Source organism: Primulina tabacum, chromosome 1 (assembly GCF_025594145.1).
Source record: "Primulina tabacum isolate GXHZ01 chromosome 1, ASM2559414v2, whole genome shotgun sequence".
Classification (NCBI taxonomy): Eukaryota; Viridiplantae; Streptophyta; class Magnoliopsida; order Lamiales; family Gesneriaceae; genus Primulina; species Primulina tabacum.
The window spans coordinates 10070444-10082928 of record NC_134550.1 but is presented as its reverse complement, the minus strand read 5'-3'; the positions used below and the strand labels follow the sequence as shown (position 1 = coordinate 10082928).

General features: G+C 44.4%; 2 protein-coding genes across 3 annotated transcripts; both read right to left on the bottom strand.

The window, feature by feature from the left end:
- Positions 1-275: 275 nt before the first annotated feature.
- Positions 276-2561, bottom strand: LOC142540558 (transcription termination factor MTERF8, chloroplastic). The gene is made up of 2 exons (XM_075646813.1): positions 2305-2561; positions 276-1998 (listed from the first exon to the last, which is right to left on the bottom strand). Exons 1-2 carry the CDS (start codon positions 2510-2512, stop codon positions 692-694), a joined length of 1515 nt encoding a protein of 504 aa, XP_075502928.1. The 5' UTR covers positions 2513-2561; the 3' UTR covers positions 276-691.
- Positions 2562-8771: 6210 nt separating this feature from the next.
- On the bottom strand, positions 8772-11071 carry LOC142540565 (uncharacterized). Of its 2 annotated transcripts, none has more exons than XM_075646834.1 (3): positions 10311-11071; positions 9278-9363; positions 8772-9180 (listed from the first exon to the last, which is right to left on the bottom strand). In XM_075646834.1, the coding sequence occupies exons 1-3, from the start codon at positions 11016-11018 to the stop codon at positions 9123-9125; spliced, it is 852 nt and encodes a 283-aa protein (XP_075502949.1). In that variant the 5' UTR covers positions 11019-11071; the 3' UTR covers positions 8772-9122. The 2 variants fall into 2 exon arrangements, with proteins under 2 accessions (XP_075502949.1, XP_075502941.1); XM_075646826.1 differs by having other exon boundaries at positions 8772-9190; positions 10311-11070.
- Positions 11072-12485: the final 1414 nt, after the last annotated feature.

The window sequence follows — 12485 nt, the reverse complement described above, 5'->3', positions numbered from 1 at the left end:
TTATACCAAACATCATATATTTTATCCCACCGTATTATTTATCCATATATTTCATTTTATAATCCATCTTATTACTAATCATTCATTTATCACATCACACATATCAAACACACCCTAATAAAGTTACAAGTTTTTCAATCAAAATATAAAGTTACGATTCAAAAGTGTGTCTAATACTTCATAAGATTCATCGAGACAATCCTAGAATGGATTTAAAAGTAATGTAAATGTGTCCACGGCCGGACTTGGGTGAGTTCATCTTCTAATAGGCCAGGTAAAATAAACGTCAGCCTCAAAGTTTAATCCCACATGTTTTCAAAAATTTAAGTTTTATAAACATAATCGAACAAATTACAAAATGGAAAGATACAAAAGGAAATTAATGGAACTGCGATAGAGTCGGAACAACCTTTGCTTAAGCCCAGTTCCCCACCGTTGGGACGGTGTTACAGGTCACTTCTGCTCAAGTTATGACTTTCTTCAGTGTGAAGAGTACTGCTGATGATTTCATATTAACTTGGCACAAGAAGTACCCGTGATCTCCTTTTGTTTGTTCGAAGTCTTCAATTACACGGACTGAGGATCGAAGATCAACTGAACAATCATATTAGAGTTGATGAAAAATCAGATCACTGCCTGATCAAATCCACGGCGCCAAGTGAATACAGCATTTCCCAACTCTAACTTATCCTCACTCTTTCGGGACCTGAATCTGCCCTACAGGTACTTTCCTCTTACTTTTCGTTGAGAAACTTGCAGCGGAAACACTTAGTAGCTTATTAATTGACAACCCTTCGCCCAAGATCTTTCTTTTGACTTCATATCTATGTTTAATCCGGTCATCGAGCTTGTAACCAAGAAAAGCAGGAAAACCCAGCAGCTCTCGCACATCACGACCCATTTCCTCGATCAAGTAATCCAGCTTCTCCTCTAATGACTCGTGGTTGTACTGCAAAACTTGCGGATGTTTCTTGCTCATATCTAAGATATCCCCACAAGTCAAACCGTAGTTCAAGAACAACCCAATCACCTCTTGTAAATTCTTACAGCTGCACCTTGTAACAGCTCCCATTGCCAAAGCCAATTCCTTAGTTCGGTTTTCGTATCCAATCTTCACCAAGAGAATCAATTTATGGGATAGATTTCCCTCAAATGACAGGCTCAGAAACAGTGGTGCTTTTATCAAGAACTTAAATATGTCATTGGAGCTCAAACCACATTGCTTAAGAAAATCGATTCTTGGCTGCAGCTTTCTTTGTCTGCTGGAACTAAACAGACTAGGATAAATAAGAACAATTCTAAAGATTTCCTCATTGCTCAGCCCAGCATACGAATTCAAGAATTCAACGTGCTCTTTTACATGGTCCACCGTATAAGACAACACAAATGGGAATTTATATAAAACCATGGCAGTGGCAGATTCATTGCCCCCACTCAAGTCCAAGAGGAACCCGATTCTTGGTATCAACTGAGTATTCAAATCAAAATTCAGAACAGCAGGTCGTCTAACAATTAAATGAACACCATTGAAATGCTGCAAGTACATAAGCATTCTCTCCATTTCTTCTAAAGATTTAAGACACAATGCCTTTCTCAAATTAACGGTATTAAGCACATGAGGTAGATTTTCTTTGGGAATTCCATACATAAACAACAATTGCACCTTTTTCTCAAAAGCTACAAGAGATCGAGGCTCTGTTGAATTCAGAAGCCGCTCAATTCGCAATGGCTTGATTTTCCCTTTCAACTCTAAATTGGCATCATCATTTACAAGAAAAGACAGAAACTCCTCTATTTCATGAGCAGTTAACAAATCAGGGCGTTTGACAATCAATCTCGAAAGAGCAAAACCAGTGACTCCTAGAGACTGCAGGGCGTGAATTCTACGTCGAACATATTCAAAAGGCGTAAATATGAGAGATTTATTGGCCTGTAAAAGTGCTTCGGTGTCTTTCTCATTGAACCCCATTTCTTGAAACAACACAAACAGCATTGCACCTAAAATTCAAATAAATAAACTCAGAGGCGTTCCAATGTCTCAATCATATAATTCATTTTCTTGTTTTTAAAAACGATTAGCATCATAACAACGGATTGCTTCGAAATAGAGGTAACAACAACACAACAATAATGATAATATAGAGCTTAAGCAAAAAGTGCACATGAGCACTGGCTAACATGAGGGGAGGAACCTCAGATTTAAACTAAACACGGAAGCAAGACTTCATCTTTCACGCCCAAGTAAAAACAAGAGAGTTGCATCACGAAAATGAGATAGTATAATAAGGGGGTTCTTTTGCGTACTCGAATCATTGAAAATTTTAGAAGAGTGATTTCCATTAATGGCAACAGCAGCACCGCAGCAGCAGCTGAGAAGCAAGCGATCGTTTGCGGGTTTTTTACGAACAGAAATACAAGGAAAATCAATGAGTTTGAAAGCGGGAGTCGAGAAGGATATTGGTGACCTCTGGACTCGAGAATTCCGAGGTAGAGAGAGCGGATTCGCAGCCATTGAGAAGAGGAGGAGGAGGAGGAGGAGACTAGGTGTAAAAGATAAAACTCAGCCCGGTTCACGGGTTTTATAATTTTTCTCACAAACCTCAACTCGGTCCAAATTATGTCCTTTTTCTAATAATGTTAATTAGACCATTAAATATTTTTAAAACATTATACTTTTATTTAAAAAAAATTAAAAACATGTCAAGAGATATATTAATTAAATATAAAATGAAAGCAAAAACTTGTGTGAGACGTTTTCATAGGTCGTATTTTGTGAGACGGATCTCTTATTTGGGTCATCCATGAAAAAGTATTATTTTTTATGCTAAGAATATTATTTTTTATTGTGAATATCGGTAAGGTTGACACGTCTCACAGATAATTATTCGTGAGACCGTCTCACAAGAGACATACTCTAAAATGAAAATGTCATGTTACTTGTTGGATACATAATATTCACTAAACAGTACTTGAAGTTGTTAAAGATTGGTTTCAAACGCATTCAAGAACATTTTATTCTTAATATTGTACACGAAAATCATAGACATGCTGGAAAATATTTGAAAGGGAGGAGAGCAATAACCCTTTCTTCCTCCACCACTATTTGGAAAATTTCGTTTTCCTCCCGTTACTAGGTAGTAAAATATTCCAATCTGATACCCCATGGATGGGCCCATTACCCTTGGCCCATCCCTAGCTCAAAAGGAAGACAAGCCCATCAAGGGCCCATGTATTCTCCTATAAATACCAGGTTTGAGTGTTCAGTTATTGGATTCACTATATTGTTTTCAACAGCGCCCTTAGCTGCTCCCCCCATATATCCTCAGTCTCTGACTTGAGCGTCGGAGGGGCTACGCCAGGATACTCTCCTGGCCCCCTCCTAACGGTCTTATTTGTGATTTCAGGCCCAGGGTAATTTTGAAGCCCGTGTCTGGATTAGTGACGCTTGCGTGGATCGGACCCTAAATCTCCCGTGAGTATCACTTGGCGCCGTCTGTGGGAACACTTGAGTTGAGACGTAGAGATGGTAGGCAAGAAAGGAAGTAGAAGAGTTACCTCGGCATCATCGCGTCCTCAGAGGGGACCCGAACAATCTCATGTTGAGACAAGACAAGAACAACCGCATCTTGAGACGAGACATGAACAACCTCGTCAAGAGGCCAGAACTGAGCAGCCCATCCACGAGACGAGGGTCGAGCAAACCCATCCCAATGAGAATGTGGGAAACTTGACCCTGGAACAGCTGGGCCAATTTATCACTCGAACAGTGGATGAGGCCATGAAGAGGAATCAAGAGTCTATGTTTGCAGAAGAGCAGGCCGCTCGCCAGGAGCGAGAGGAGAATGTGAAGGGCAGTCAGAGTAGGGTGGAGGAGACGCGACCCCTCCCAAGTGAGGAGAATCCGGAGATGGAGGAGATGTGGAGGGAGATACAGATGTTGAGGCAGCAGTTGGGAAGCAGAGCACCGGCACCCAAGAGAGGAAGTCCCTTTTCACTAGCCATTTTAGAAGAAGAACTTCCTCCAACTTTTCGACAGTCGAATGTGGGAGAGTACGATGGACATACTGACCCCGAGGAACACTTGGGGAGATTTGAGAATGCGGCCATGTTACATCAATATTCAGATGGAGTCAGGTGCAGGGTGTTCCTGGGCACGTTGGTGAGGTCAGCCCGGCAATGGTTTAATACCCTGCAGCCCAACTCCATACAGTCTTTTGACGATTTTGCTACAGCTTTCTTGCACAGATTTGCCAGCAGCAAGAGGCACCAGAAAAATTATTTGACCCTGTTCGTGATGAAACAGCAAGAGAATGAAACTTTGCGAGAATTTGTCCAGCGTTTCAACAGTGCAGCGCTGGAAATACCAGCGGCTACCCCTGACATCATGATAAGTGCCTTCACACAAGGACTGAGGGGAGGGGAGTATTTCAAGTCGTTGGTCAAGAAGCCTCCGTTGAGCTATGATGATCTGTTGGCTCGAGCTGAGAAATATGTAAACTTGGAAGATGTCCAACGGTACAGAAGGATGGAGAGCCGGCCCGGAGGAAGTAGAGTTGAGGGAGCGGAGAAAGGAGGAAGGAAGAGGGGTGCGGGGGAAAGAGAGGAAGACAGAACTAGTAGTAGAAGACAATTCTCATCCCATGTTCCCCTAGATAGGAGTCGGGACGAGGTGATGGAGGTGAGGGAGCCCGCGGGGAGGTGGGAGAAGTCGCGAAGGGTTGGGTACAGTGCTAGATTATCTTCACGGGATAGACGAGAAGGATCCTCATTAAGGAGTCGACAAAGGTCTCGCTCGCCCCCTAGGCGTGGTCAAGGCCCTCCATGGATAAATCAGAGGATGGGTGAGCAGAGAGGGGTAGGTGGATGTCAAGATGTCCCTCAGGAGCTCGTGGAACCGAGGAGGGGAATGAATGAGGATAACCACCCTACGAGAGGAATGATTCATATGATCTCGGGGGGTGCTACTGATGGAGACTCTGGGCGAGCTCGGAAAGCACATGGGAGAAAATTGGAGAACTTTGAGATATATAGTGGTGCAGACTTACCACAAGACCCCGTCATCAGCTTTGGGCCGGAAGACCTCCGGGGCGTTGTGACTCCACATAACGATGCCTTGGTGGTGACGGCCACCATTGCCAATTATGATGTGGCAAGGATATTTATCGATAATGGAAGCTCCGTGAACGTCTTGTTCAAGAGCACGTTGGATCAAATGAAGATGAGAGGATTTGAGTTTGAGCCGGTATCCACCCCGCTGTATGGGTTTGCAGAACACGTCATCTTGCCTTTGGGTCAGATTGTTCTTCCCCTATCCTTGGGGACTGATCCTCGGCGGGTAACAAAGGTGATAGCCTTCACTGTAGTAGATACACAGTCAGCGTATAGTGGAATTCTAGGACGACCAGCCCTGAAGGATTTTAGAGCAGTAGCTTCCAGTTATCATCAGAAGCTTAAGTTTCCTGTGGGAAGAGGAGCTGGAGTCCTGTGCGGGGACCAAAAAGTCGCACGTCGTTGTTATGAAAGAATCGTGAAGGAAGAAGAAAAGAGAAGTCACGAGCATTCGCATGGAAGCTTGAGCTCAGTCTTGCAGTTGTAGAGTCATTCGGAGAAGCTTCAAAATGGGTAACTTTGTCCTGTGGAGGTACAAGAGGAGCTGAGAGAAAAGTTAGAGAATGCGCTGGGTAAGGCTCTAAAGAGGCATGGGAACGCTTACCACCTTAGGGAACATCTTTACTTCATTTTTGATGTATTTCGTTCCTGAATTTGTCTTACGTTATCAGTTGATATTTAATAAAGCCAAGTTCTTATATTAAGTTCGTGGTTGTTCTTGTATTATGAGGATTATATGAATTTTATTTTACCTGCTTAGGCTGCGCCTAGTAGAGGAGAAGAGTGGGGGGGAGAAAAGTTAAATTTTTCCTGCTAAGGCATCGCCTAGCAGAGGAGTAGAGGCTGAGGTGGAGAATATTTATTTTCCTGCTTAGGCATCGCCTAGCAGAGGAGTAGAGGCTGAGGTGGAGAATATTTATTTTCCTGCTAAGGCATCGCCTAGCAAAGGAGCAGAGTCGAGGATGAGAGGGGCAGAGTGGAAGAGAAGAATTCTATTTTCCTGCTAAGGCCCGGCTTAGCAGAGGAGTTAGGAGATGATGAGGTGAGAGTTTGATTTTTCCTGCTAAGGCCCGGCTTAGCAGAGGAGTTAGATGGTGGAGATGTTGATTTTATTTTCCTGCTAAGGCCCGGCTTAGCAGAGGAGTTAAAGAGTGGAGGTATTGATTCTATTTTCCTGCTAAGGCCCGGCTTAGCAGAGGAGTTAGGAGATGATGAGGTGAGAGTTTGATTTTTCCTGCTAAGGCCCGACTTAGCAGAGGAGTTAGATGGTGGAGATGATGATTTTATTTTCCTGCTAAGGCATCGCCTAACAGAGGAGTTAGAGGGTGGAGGTGTTGATTTTATTTTCCTGCTAAGGCCCGGCTTAGCAGAGGAGTTAGGAGATGATGAGGTGAGAGTTTGATTTTTCCTGCTAAGGCCTGGCTTAGCAGAGGAGTTAGAGGGTGGAGGTGTTGACTTTATTTTCCTGCTAAGGCATCGCCTAGCAGAGGAGTTAGAGGGTGGAGGTGTTGATTTTATTTTCCTGCTAAGGCCCGGCTTAGCAGAGGAGTTATGAGATGATGAGGTGAGAGTTTGATTTTTCCTGCTAAGGCCCGGCTTAGCAGAGGAGTTAGAGGGTGGAGGTGTTGACTTTATTTTCCTGCTAAGGCATCGCCTAGTAGAGGAGTTAGAGGATGGAGGTGTTGATTTTATTTTCCTGCTAAGGCCCGGCTTAGCTGGCTTAGCAGAGGAGTTAGAGGATGGAGGTGTTGATTTTATTTTCCTGCTAAGGTATCACCTAGCAGAGGAATTAGATGGAGGAGTTGAATTTTATTTTCCTGCTAGGGCCCGGCCTAGCAGAGGAGTTAGAGGGTGGAGGTGTTGAATTTAAATTTTCCTGCTAAGGTATCACCTAGCAGAGAAGTTAGATGGAGGAGTTGAATTTTATTTTCCTTCTAAGACCCGGCTTAGCAGAGAAGCTAGAGGGTGGGGGTAGTGAATTTTTATTTTCCTGCTAAGGCATCACCTAGCAGAGGAGCGGAGTTTGAGAGGAGAAAAATGTTATTTTCCTGCTAAGGCATCGACCTGCCCGGTCAGGTCGTGGGGGTGTGGGGGCAACGCCCCCATAATTTTTTCAGAAATCACACAACCATTCGCAAGGGAATATATCAAAATTCTCAACGTACTGGACGAGCGCTCGATGCGTTGGGCGAGCGTGAAGAGGCGAGCGAGTGGCAGGCGTGCTGGGGGCGCCGGGCGAGAGCTTGGCTGGGCGAGCAGGCATGCTGGGGGCGCCGGGCGAGAGCTTGGCTGGGCGAGCGTGGCGCTCGACGAGGGCGAGTGCTTGGCTAGGCGAGCGTGGGCGCTCGGCTGGGCGAGCTTAGGCGAGGGGGCGAGGTGGCGAGGGCGAAGCTTGGGCGAGGTGCTGGCAGGCGAGGGGGCGAGGGGCGAGCGTGGCGAGGAGCTGGCGCGTGGGCTTGGGCGAGCTCGGCTGGGCAGGGAGACGGCGAGGCAGGCGAGGCGGGCGTGTGGGCCTGGGCGAGGGGCGAGCGTGGCACCCAGCAGGGCGAGCGGGAGGATGGCGAGGCGCGACGCGCGGGGCTGGGTGCCTGGGCGAGCGAGGGGCTCGGATGGGCGCTCGGCAGGAGACGAGGGGCAGGGGGCTCGGCTGGGCGAGCTCGGCAGGGCGAGCGGGAGGATGGCGAAGCGCGGCGCACGGGGCTGGGCGCTTGGATGCGTGGGGCTGGGCGAGCTTGAATGGGGTTTCGGCGAGGGTAGCGAGGCGAGGACTCGGGCATGGGGGGGGAGAGCTGGTGAACGAATTGAAGAGAAAACTATAACAAGATTGCGATATGATTTAATTTGTTTACAAATCTTTGGAGACTGACAAACGACCAGAAGAAAATACACAACACGTACCCGGTGACCCGAGGACAACACATCTAATCGAACTTTGAACCTACGATTCAGTTCGACTCGGGAGGGGAGACTGGTGATACCCCATGGATGGGCCCATTACCCTTGGCCCATCCCTAGCTCAAAAGGAAGACAAGCCCATCAAGGGCCCATGTATTCTCCTATAAATACCAGGTTTGAGTGTTCAGTTATTGGATTCACTATATTGTTTTCAACAGCGCCCTTAGCTGCTCCCCCCATATATCCTCAGTCTCTGACTTGAGCGTCGGAGGGGCTACGCCAGGATACTCTCCTGGCCCCCTCCTAACGGTCTTATTTGTGATTTCAGGCCCAGGGTAATTTTGAAGCCCGTGTCTGGATTAGTGACGCTTGCGTGGATCGGACCCTAAATCTCCCGTGAGTATCACAATCAATTCACGATGAAGTGAGATTTGGATGGAAGAATTTGAAACACATAAATTGTAAGTAACACTAGTTTTAGGTGCTTTTGAAATCCATTACATTGGTTCGTGCTAGAGATTAAGTTTAGAAGGGTGGATATGGAAAATGTAAGATCGAGACTTCGAAATTCTCCATTCAAAGACAATCTAGGATGGCAGAACTTTCCAAAGCTGAGAGATGTGGACAAAATCACCAAACGCAATCACGCTTATCTAGCAGAAAAAGGTATTACACCAGGCAGGAAAACATTTTCTTGGTATTTTCCGCAGTTTATCCATTTCCAAATTAGTAAATAATCTTGTCGTTCTGAGCCTTAGTCCACAAAATCAAAAGGAACAAAAATGCTATAATTTAACTATAAAATACCCAAGTCATTTGCAAAGAATTCTGGGCATCATATACAAACAAGATTGACAGAAAACTGTGTAATTCTTGTGACCCCTCTTCGACTTTAAATGGGCACGGAGAGCACAGATAAAAAAAAATACAGGATGAGACCAAGACAGGAGCAAACAAGCAGAATGAGAATTGCTTGTTGAACTCATGTATATCAGTAAATGCCTTGAATCCTTCCACCAATCAAACAAGAGAGTAGCTTGCAGCCCACAGGATTTAAAGCTAACACCCTCAAGGTTTGATTTGTTTTGAACAATTTTGGGAAATGCTCGTCCGATTTTTTATACTGGTGGGGATTCCCTTAATGAGTATAACTGATGAGTTTTCCTTTTCCAATTCCTGAGATGGCCTAAAATGCAGTTATTGTAAGAGATGGAACACATCCAACATAAATATGGTATCTGGTATGAAGAGAAAAGATTATCATGTGTCTTACAAGTCTGCTTGCTTCATTTTGAGAACCTTGCCAACTTCTTCAGGAGCCTTTTCATGATCTTCAAATTTATGGCTCGGATGATAGACCTGATGTATAGAATATGTAACGAAAAGCATTCAATGCCGTCATGTATTATATGTTGTAGGCTTGTAGCACATAACTCGGGAGTTTAGACTCCATTTCTAAATTATACAAAAACCAAGGAGGTGACTTTTAAGAAGGCAGAGTAACATGGATGTTCAAATGTCCTGTGAGTATGATGTGCCAACTGCCAACCAACAGCTATGAAATTCCAATCAGTTTGCCCAAGATATCGGGAAGAGTCGTGAACAACTTGCTTTGGGAGCAAATTGAAAACAAGTTAGAAGAAATCTTCAAGAAACAATTTTGAAAGCTAGCAGCAAAAATACTGGACAGTTTTTTACCAAGGATCTAAGAGAGCTAGTATGATTTAAGACCAGATAATTTTAGGGAAACCAAGTTTTGATCTTCGAATATTGCTTCAAAATCTATGCAAGAGCCAAGAACTACACATCAAACCACTAATTTAGAACTGTAAACCATTGGTTTTCTCTACATCAAAAAAACACAAAGACCCTGTGAATCAGTAAGATATCTTTCATCAATCCTGCAAAACAGTCCAAGAAAATCTTAGGCCTCGTAAAAAAGCCCAGTATAATGTTATTCCTTCTTAAAATTTAGTTAGTATAGATTTCAAGCGTCTTTTTTTGAACTAATAGCCTCAAACTACAAAATGGCTAGGATTTTACCAAATAATCTATGGCCCACAATAAGTTATCATAATCTAAACGATCCCATTCATGCTATCATAGTTTATATGCTCCAAACTGCATGCAATTACTCAAGCACACACCAGAAGCAAGGTATCACAAACTATAATAGACATCAATACCCGAACACAGGTGATATCAAATGGTGCACGTTATTAGCTAAATTCTTGAAAGAAGATTACAGCATTCAATGATCATAGGATCACAAAATAATTCTCAAATCATAAATCCTCACAACTTACTCTATTCAATGGTGGCTCACACCATACACCACACCCATCTGCATCTTGAACCTTGTGCTTTTTCTTTGCATGTCGATCGTCTTCAATGCACCCACTCAATTTCCTTCTCTTCTTACTCCCCCAAATCTCACTCGTCTTCTTATTATCCCTCACTTTCCACACATTCTTCTTCCTGAGCAGCAACTTCTCAAACTTCCACTGCTCATAGCTTGTGTCAATCACCGTAACCTCCGTTCGCGAGAAACCGGGGAAATCCACGTCCCGCCAATCCCCTTCGTCTTTCCTCTCATCGGACTCATTCAAGTCCTCCGGTCCACCACAACTATCGCCACTCCTCGATGTTGCATTTGCAGAAGTCTTCTCCGTATCGAAATTGTCGATAACAGCATTCCCATCATCCGAAAAAGCACAAACTCTAGGGTTCACCTGTTTGCGGCAGAATCTTTTGACTTTTGCGGAAGAACAGCAAGCATCTCCAAAATTGAACAGCTCGCACATGACATTGAACAATTTGAGATCCTCGTCTTTGGTTGAGTCAAAAGTGGGAGGTTTATCAGGACACGGAATCGGTGCATCGGAGCTGGAAGAATGAGGGTTCTGGAGGAAATCTTCGAGATCGGAGGCATCATTTTCCGGGAACCCTTTGGCGGTTCGCAACCGGTTCAGCCAGCTTGATCCGGTTTTCCGGGACGGGAATGGGCAGAGCATCGCCGGAGAGTTACAGAGCTGATAAGATGCATAAACAAAAACAACCAGCTCTTTTTAAATAATCACACATATTTTTTTTAATTTTATTATTATTATTATTTTATATATAAGTTGACGTGGCAATACAGTTTCATTATATTTTATTTTTCAATTTTGTCATTTCTAGTGTGTGTGATATATAATATTGATAATAATTACTAGAAATCAAGATATGATTAAGTATTTTTTTTTACACAAAAATTTTTGTGAAACGGTTTAATGAGATAATTTTATGAAATTAGTCTCTTATTTTGGCCACCTATCAAAAATATTATTTTTTATGTCAACATTATTATTTATTATTATAAATATATGCAGAGTAAACACAACTCATGGATAAAGATATGTAAAAACGTGTCACAAATGACCTACTATTTTTTTTATTCCTCAAAACATTAATTGAATAATAATAATAATTCATGATACATGATACCCCATGGATGGGCCCATTACCCTTGGCCCATCCCTAGCTCAAAAGGAAGACAAGCCCATCAAGGGCCCATGTATTCTCCTATAAATACCAGGTTTGAGTGTTCAGTTATTGGATTCACTATATTATTTTCAGCAGCGCCCTTAGCTGCTCCCCAATATATCCTCAGTCTCTGACTTGAGCGTCGGAGGGGCTACGCCAGGATACCCTCCTGGCCCCCTCCTAACGGTCTTATTTGTGATTTCAGGCCCAGGGTAATTTTGGAGCCCGTGTCTGGATTAGTGACGCTTGCGTGGATCGGACCCTAAATTTCCCGTAAGTATCACTTGGCGCCGTCTGTGGGAACTTTTGAGTTAAGACGTAGAGATGGTAGGGAGGAGAGGGAGTGGAAGAGCCACCTCAGCATCATCGCGTCCTCAGAGGGGACCCGAACCATCTCGCGCTGAGGCGGGACAGGAACAACCGCATCTTGAGACGAGACAAGAACAACCTCGTCAAGAGGCCAGAACTGAGCAGCCCATCCACGAGACGAGGGCCGAGCAAACCCGTCCCAATGAGAATGTGGGAAACTTGACCTTGGAACAGCTGGGCCAATTTATCACCCGAACAGTGGATGAGGCCATGAAGAGGAATCAAGAGTCTATGTTTGTAGAGGAACAAGCCGCCCATCAGGAGCGGGAGGAAAATGTTGAGGTCCATCATAGCAGGGTTGAAGAGACGCAACCCCTCCAGAGTGGGGAGATTAGTGAGATGTGAGAGATGTGGAAAGAGATAAGGAGGTTGAGGGAGCAGGTGGGAAGCAGGGCGCCGGTACCCAAGAGAGGAAGCCCTTTTTCACTAGCCATCTTGGAGGAAGGGCTTCCTCCGAATTTCCGACAATCAAACGTTGGAGAGTATGACGGACATACAGACCCTGAGGAACACTTGGGGAGATTTGAGAATGTGGCTCTGTTGCACCAATATTCGGACGGAGTCAGGTGCAGGGTGTTTCTGGGCAC